An 8,531-nucleotide genomic window follows, 5' to 3' on the forward strand; every position below is an offset into this window, starting at 1 on the left:
TGCAGCCTGCAGAAGGAGACTGCGAACACACAGGTTCCATTCCCTGGTCCAGTAATTGCGTAAGGATCTTGTATCACATACTCACCAAAGCAGGGACTGGGAGATGTAGATTAAAATACCGTTTCCTCTTTCCCCACTATTCATACACTATAAGTGATGATGACATTTGACTGATGAGCCAGAGAAAAATGTCTACCAGGCTTGCCTTGTGGTCAGTATGTGTGAATATCCAGACTACGAAATTTGTGAATCCTGATGGGGCTTAACTACTGAGCTGCTGAGTACTCTCAAAACTTAAACGGCTTTGAATACACATAAATGCAACCTCTAAACGCGGAGGAATCTTTCCTGATGAAAATTCAGTCAGTTACGGGCTTTTAGACATCCTGGCTCAGGTGTCAACTGTGTTAGAAGAATTTGAGTTCTCGCCTTGTGAAGTCCAGGAGGAAGAGAGTTATGTCAAGACTCTAAATACCCAAGTGTTTTGATTATGCCTTTACACCTGGGATATTGTAATTTGCTATAGTCTAGTTAGGGTTACACTGTTGGTCACTAAGACACTAACTTCATCCCTCAGTTTCATTTGGACTAAAAATGTAGGCAACATGCTGTTTTGGTGGATACACATATGCTTACATTATAACAAAGCTAAAAATGGTGGAACATAGTATTAATTTTTAAATAATATACTGTTTTAAGACTGTGTAACGTGCCTCTAGATATTTTAATTATACCTTTTTCAAAGAGCACTGCCTGCAAGACAAGGATTTATTTTAAAAACATTTCTATCCTAGGGTTTTTTCTGGTAAAAAAACCACCCCAAAACCATGGCTTAACAGATGCCTGGAAAACCTATTCAATTCTCATCTCAAAGGCTTATGTTAAATTTATTAAATTTAAATAAATGAAAAGGAGTCTATGTGATTTTTAGCCATTTTAAGACTTTATATTGTGAAATGGGAACTGAATTGGAAATTCAACATCTGACGTGAGACCAGGCCTCTTATGTAACACTGGTTCCCTGACTGAACCCTATAAATATTTCCATACTACACATTAGTGTTCTGAGCATAAATCCATTAATAAATAAAAGGTATTAAGAAACTACAGTTATTAGATAGGTATGTAGATAAGTAAATAAGTAGATAACAATAAAGAAGTGTGATCTCCTATTCTGTTAAGCTTAAAGCAAAACTTCCATTCATTTCAGCAGAGGCGGGTGTTGGTCCCTAAAATGTAATCATTTGTGTAGGTATCCCAGGATGAGTATAATTTTTGAAAGTTGCAATAGATTTTATACTGTTTTCTGTGTGCTTGCAAATGCATGCTATATTGTGAACCAATCTTCCTAGGTTACAGTTATGAACCACAAGTACTTCAGAAGTCATATAGAAGACTGCCTGTCCCTTGGCCGACCTTTGTTAATTGAAGATGTTGGAGAGGAACTTGATCCTGCTCTAGATAACATCTTGGAAAAAAATTTCATAAAATCTGGTTCAGCACACAAAGTAAGATGAATCGTGAACATGAAATTAAAAAACAATAGGACAGATGCTGGCTATCTGGTAGTCTGGAGACTGGCGAGGTTCACACCTGCGCAACACTTACTTAGAAAGATGAGTAGTGAACTCATGGGGTTGGGTTTTTTTACCTCTTAAGCAGAAAGTTTAAAAAGTGTAAATGAAAATGTAAAAAAAGTTCATCTATTTTTCACTGCATAAAATAACTTTTTCTGAATTCAGCTTTTGAAAATTGAGTAATATGTTTTATTTTCAGGTGAAAGTAGGTGACAAAGAGGTAGATCTAATGAAGGGGTTTACTCTTTATATGACAACAAAATTGGCTAATCCTGCCTATACTCCAGAAATTAGCGCAAGAACAACTGTGATTGACTTTACTGTTACTATGAAAGGGCTGGAAGATCAGCTCCTTGGCCGCGTCATCCTCACAGAAAAACAGGTATCTAGTAGCTTGCAATATTTGTATAGAGGGAAGGCTTCTTCAGTATCTGCACCATGAGTGGATATATTCAATGTCTTGGTTGAAATCAAATGCAAGAACAAAAATGTGAATGAAAGTTTAAGGGTTTGTGCATTTGCTGAAAGACAATGTGGAGCTGCTTTTTAATTGAATGGAGGGACCTAAACTTTTATTTTAAGAACTGGCCTTGGAAAGAGAAGAAAGAAAATTATTCATTAAAAATACAACACAGGCATATACATGACATACATAAAGCATCTTTATTCCTTCATATATAGCAAAGGCTCCTTGTTTAGTCAGAAACCTCTTTTATTTCTGAAGTCCTTTTTAAACTTAATTTGAATTACATGAAAAAAATTTTATGAACTTTTACTACTTTTGCGAGCCAAGCTCTAGTGTGCAAGAAGATACGAGATTTTTAAGGAGCCCTGAACGCTGACTTGACTCTGCTCTTACTAAAATTCCCATTGATTATGTGGAAGAAAATATAAGGAAGAAAATCCTCTCTCAGGTGTTTTTCAGGAGTTTTATTTCATAATATCAAATTTGAGACTTCCTCCACAATAATTATTCCTCCTAGATTACTCCTGTTTCTTTTTGTGTGATCTAACTTAACAGCCTGGTTATCTAAAAACTTAGGAGTCAATTCATCATAGGCACTGGGGACAAATGTGGGTTTTGTACTGTGGCAGTCATACCAATAAATACATGAATGTTATGGTCCAATTACACTAAAATGAAATATTTTCTTCCTTTCTCATTAAAGTGAAAGCACAGAAGTTGTATTTCACATCAAATTAAATGACTTGTTTATTTCAAATGGAACATTTCCTAATTGTGTCTTTGTGAGAAAAGTAACAAAAATTAAGGTTTGGATTAGCAGAGCTGCTGCTTTCAGTAAGTAACTCAGGTAGGCTTGCTCATGTGAGAGCAGTTCCCTACCTAAGGGAATTCATTCCTCCCTCTGAGTTCCCAAAGTTCTCACCAGTGTGCTTTAGTGGTGCTGTCGCTTTCTCCAGCCAACACCTTTCCACTTCGCTCCAACGAGCATTTGCTGAAGTAAGGACTGGAATCTAAGTGCCCTTCCTTCAGTCTGACAGTCACAGCCAGAGGCTAGACAGTCATTGTTACGCCCAAACTTCCTGTGAATTGTTCCATGAAAAATGGAAAAGCTACAACAGCAGGTACTGAGGAAAAGCTATCCATTAGCAGGGTGGGACAAATGCTAGGGATGCAAAACTTTTAGTCTTTACTGCAGTAGGTGTTTATGTAAGCAAAATTGAACAGCATCAGCAGGAGTGGATGGGACTAGACTGACTAACTTACCTCTGATGGGAGACAGAGGTTTAAATCAAGATAGAATTGAAATTCGTCTCTCATGACCTACATATAAAACTCATCTCCCCACACACAGATACCCTCGCTCTGTGTTTTTTATCCCAGACAAAACTGTTAGAGAATTCATATTGAAGATAGGTAGCAACACCTAGACTGCATTTTGGATCAAAAATGTAGTCACTGAAAAATATTCATCCGGTGCTGTGTATCAGTTGAAGAGAGCTGCAAGGGTAGCTGGTGAGTATCAGCACTACTTGCTGCACAGGGACATGGTTGCAGGTGATCAACATTTATTAAACTTCTTCCCTTTAGCAGATATGAAGAATTCATGGTTGTTCTGTCTCTTCTGTCTCAATAACAGATGAATGTCCTGGTGTAAATAGCCAGAGCCAATGGAGCTCTGATGAATTTAGGTCAAAGAAAAGACAGAGCACGAACAGAGAATCTGAAGAACAGGTTTTCTATTACAAAAAAGAAGACAAGTTTATGATCACTGAGCTAAAGTAATAGATTAAAGGAACCAAGACATTCTTAAAGATTGCTATAGTGATCAATGAAATATATAATCCAAGAAGTGTTTATTCTTCTCAGCTTTAAAGGTTGCTCCTGCAACTATATGGAAAAAAAAAATTATCAGCATCTTTTTGTACTTTGATAATGAAGTTGCTGCCACTATTTGTATTCAGAACAGCTATTTTCTATGTTACAAATGTGGTCGTGAAATCCTCTTGCAAACAAAAGCCTGGCATATGGTATATTTGCTAATTTTCTGAAAGATACTCTTTACAGGCTTACAAATAGAATGGGTGAGGTGCCTGTTCTTAAACAAAGCATGTCCTTAAGTAGAATTTAAGCATGCAGTTAAATGCATGCTTGAGTGTTCTGTAGAACTACTCCTTTTGTGTAATTCTAATCTTTTTTGTGTTAATGGTAAAGAAAGCGGAGAAAATGCAGAAAATTTGAAGCTGAATGACTGATGTCTAAGTCATTCTCCTCTTTTGGGATGCAGTTATTTGTAGCTTCCACAGAGCTACATTCTATAGCCCTAGAATATATTGCAAACAGGTTTCCAAATAAGAAGTTTGTGAGAGTAAAGAAATTTGTCACTGCTTTGAAATACAGGGGAGCCTCTCCTGTACTGCATAACTCTGTACATCTCCTTTTTCTCTAACTTGGAATGTTGACAAGAATGAAAATAAACTGAAGCCATAGGTGCAGGTAGACTGGTGGTATAACTACCCTTTTCTTACAGGAAGGTTGACTTGATTGATTAAATAAAGGTAGCCAGCAAGGGTACCCCTGAGCTCTGTTGGACTGTGCAGTATAGATGCCTCGTTTCACTTGACATTGTGTTGACTTGTCTGTCATTGGACCCTTGTCGTTGTCTGGCTTGTAGAAATAGCATATAAATTCCATATGACAGATAATAATTGTAACATTTCTTATTTTATAAGCAGACTTTATCTTGCAAAGTCACAGAATCATAGAAATTAGAAATGGAAAAGGTCATCCAGTCAACTTCCCTAACAATGTAAAATCCATCCATACAATGCATCTTTCAGTCCTTTGATTTAATCTTAAGAACCTAACACTTTTATCACTTCCCATTGGAAACTAGCTTTAGTGCCTTGTGCATCTTACTATGATGAAGCTTTTGCTGGTAATTCTGATGTGTTTTCTCTCCTCAGTATGCTGCATTAATCAAATAAATGCAGTATACATATAAATTACTTCAGTATATAATATTTCTGTGTTTTATAGAAAAAGCAGCAAAGCTCCCAATCTATCACGCATGAAATCACATGTTTTCTATGTCATTATAAGGAATCTTTCTTTGAATTAATCTTAAGTATTATATGGAACATTTCTGAATACAGGAACTGGAAGCAGAAAGAGTCAAACTGATGGAAGAAGTGACATCTAACAAGAGGAAAATGCAGGAGCTTGAAGATAATCTACTCTTCCGTCTAACCAGTACGGAGGGCTCTTTGGTTGAAGATGAGTCTCTGATAGAAGTCCTAAGAATCACTAAAACAACAGCAGAAGAGGTGAATTTTGAATGCATTGCAGATACATTGTCTATTTGTAATTTAAAAATTATTTGTAGACAGATTTTTTTTCTGTTTTTTTTTTTTCCATTCAGAGCCACTATATAACATCCGACTTCTTCACAAATAAATAGTAGAAACACCATCATTTTTTCTTCGTAAAATATTGCAAAATTGAACTATTACCTGGATACCGCTTTATATTCCAGCCGTACTTTGCAGGTGTAAGTTTGAATCAAATCCCATTGTGCTTGGTGTTTGAACACATGAAGACACAATGTCTGTGTTGAAACAATGACAGAGGGAAGCAAAGCTTGACTAAAAATACCATTGTAATCTTAATCAAGACCTTTTATTTTTGCTTGTGCAGTATAAATCACAAGTGACATGACTTAATCTTCATGGTCTTTTCCATTAATTTTAAGGTCACTGAAAAATTAAACACAGCAGCGGAGACAGAAGTGAAAATCAATACTGCACGTGAAGAGTATCGGCCCGTTGCTGGTCGTGGTAGCATCCTTTATTTCCTAATTGTGGAAATGAGCTTGGTTAATGTCATGTACCAAACATCCTTACGGCAGTTCCTTGGCATTTTTGACCTATCAGTGGAAAGGTCTCAGAAATCTCAGATCACAGCAAAAAGGGTAGTATACGTAATCGAGCATCTCACCTATGAAGTCTTCAAGTACACAGTTCGAGGGCTGTATGAAAATCACAGATTCCTGTTTACATTGCTTCTGGCACTGAAGATTGACTTGCAGGCCAAGAAAATTTCACACACTGAGTTTGAGACACTGATCAAAGGTAATTTCTCTAAAAATGTTCCTGTTTACATATGTCTGTGAACTGCCAAATTCAGATTTTGCAGCGCTTGCACTAACAATATGTTGTATCCCATGGATCTAATGTTTTTTAACTGGTGAATGAAAGCATATATAGCCCAAGAAGGAATTAAAAGACAAATTTTCCAAAACAAGAGCAATATATATTATTTATTATCAAAATAATGCTTAGATGAGGATTTTTAACAGTTTTACATTGCAAAACAGAAAAAAAAAAGGTCCGTTACTTTGTAAGAGACCCTATAGTTTTCTCCTGTGTGCCTCTTTTTTGAGTTGCCACATACCCATGTCTGTGAGCTTGGAGACAGTCAGCAAAATCTCTTTTGATGGCTGGTGAGCAGTCATGTGTATGCATAAGGACTCTGTACCACATTTAACTGTCAGTATAAAAAAAGTGGAAATCTGTTACATGTTGTAAAACATTGTTACATGGCATTGCATTATGCCACCACTGCATGTCACTACTCAGACACAATGACAAAGACAAATTTTAGTAAAGTTTGTAAAATTTGATGGGGGTGGACCCCACTGCCTCCAAGATACGATAAGTACAATCAGGTACCGAGACAAGATAAGCACAGTCAGGTACTTGCCATTCAAATATCTCAGTTTGCTTTGCAAACACGGATTTAGTGTTCAGCTGTGACTAAGCTGTGTTGGAGGTGCAAATGGGCATGACACTGGAGTGGTTGTTGAGCTGAGAGGCAGTTGAAGTTGCACAGTCCCGGAAATGAATGCACCATGTGCTTTCTTATTCTGTAGTCTAGGTGAAGAGAGATTGGACTAACCATAGGTCCTTTCTACATCTGGTCTGAAGACTTGGTTTTGAGTATCCTTTTAGGTAGGCAACTTTTATTCCAGCTCTACAGATGGAGAAAAAGCAGCACAAAAATTACTGGGATATCAGCTTTGGGAGGCACTGAGACCACTTCACCAATCCGTCTTTGTTAAATGACTCTTCCATGCAAATTCTAGGTCTCCATGTCCTGGTTTACGGAGATTTTTACTCCCTAAATTATAGAAATAAATATTTTTTATTACTTGTCATTTTCCTGTTTAACAATGGTTGTTTTCCTCTACAATGCTTTTCACTTTGCAGGAGGTGCCAGTTTGGATCTGAATTCTGTGGAACCAAAACCAAAAAAGTGGATCCTTGACATGACATGGCTCAATCTTGTGCAGTTATCTAGCTTGTACCCTTTTAATCAACTTCTGGTGCAAGTTGTTAGGAATGAGAAGTCTTGGAAAGCTTGGTTTGATGAAGCAGCACCTGAAAAAGCTGTTATTCCTGATGGGTATGACAGCTTACTGGATCAGTTCCGTAAACTGCTCCTTGTTCGTAGCTGGTGCCCTGATCATACCGTTGCCCAGGTAAGATACGCTTTCATACAATGGTTGTGCCGTGTGGCATCTCCTGTAGAACTGCTAGTTCCAAACTGGTGTTCTCTGAACGTGCTTTTTTTTGTTGCAGAGTGAGCTATTTTGAAAATCAGATATTGAAATCCTTATAATAAATATATGTGAAAGAAATATTCATTTATTTTATTGCAATGAATTAGAAAGGGCATTGCAAAACATGAAATAAATTGTGTTGGAGCTGTAAGAATACCATTGTTTTTGTGTGGCGCTTCTAAAGTGGAGTCATGAAACTTGTAAAGCAGTTGCATTCTTCCACTGAATCAGAAGATACATGCTTATTTTTTCACAGAAGAAGTCAAAGAGAACAGTTCACTTTGATGACAGGTGCACTAAAATAGCAGATAAACTGTTTACTTACACTCCATGCTGAGGAAGTAATAATTAAGACTATCTCATGGCAGATATTGTAAAAGAAACTGCAATAGACTAGCAGTTTCTCCACAGTCTGTGAAATTTGGGTTTGTCTTCTCTATATAGGTCTAAAAGAGATGTATGAGTCTATGAGTATCCTCTTTTCACTTTTTTTGTCTTTAGCTACACTGGAAAGTAGTTCTTCTGATTTCCTGTGTATCTCAACTTCACATGTTACATGTTGTGACAGCAGCTGTGTTGTATTTAGGGGACACCATTTTTTCATGGACCTCTTTCTGAACAAGACCCCCTCTATCCTTTTTCCTTCTCTTCAGCTGGTAAAGAAGAGAGAAGTATGGGAGGTCCGTCTGCCACAATTTAAACAAACCAAATAATAAAGCTGCTACTGCTCATTTATCAACACTTACTGTCTTGCACAACCATCTTTGAGAAAGAATATCTCTGAACAGTGGTTTCAAAAACTGTAATTATTTTATTTTTTGAGGAGAGAGGGGATCCTTTTTGTTACTATCTTTTTAATATTTTCTTTCCC

At 36.9% G+C, this 8,531-nt stretch overlaps 1 protein-coding gene across 1 annotated transcript in view; it reads left to right on the forward strand.

Moving 5' to 3' along the window:
• Window positions 1-8,531, forward strand: part of LOC103917741 (dynein heavy chain 5, axonemal-like) — a 174,586-nt gene that overhangs the window by 122,326 nt on the left and 43,729 nt on the right. Inside the window, 5 exon segments of the mRNA XM_009324931.1 lie at window positions 1,353-1,508; window positions 1,777-1,959; window positions 5,196-5,366; window positions 5,792-6,170; window positions 7,308-7,579. Coding sequence (XP_009323206.1) covers window positions 1,353-1,508; window positions 1,777-1,959; window positions 5,196-5,366; window positions 5,792-6,170; window positions 7,308-7,579 — 1,161 coding nt within the window.

Source organism: Pygoscelis adeliae, unplaced genomic scaffold (genome assembly GCF_000699105.1).
Source record: "Pygoscelis adeliae isolate BGI_AS28 unplaced genomic scaffold, ASM69910v1 Scaffold135, whole genome shotgun sequence".
Taxonomy (NCBI): domain Eukaryota; kingdom Metazoa; phylum Chordata; class Aves; order Sphenisciformes; family Spheniscidae; genus Pygoscelis; species Pygoscelis adeliae.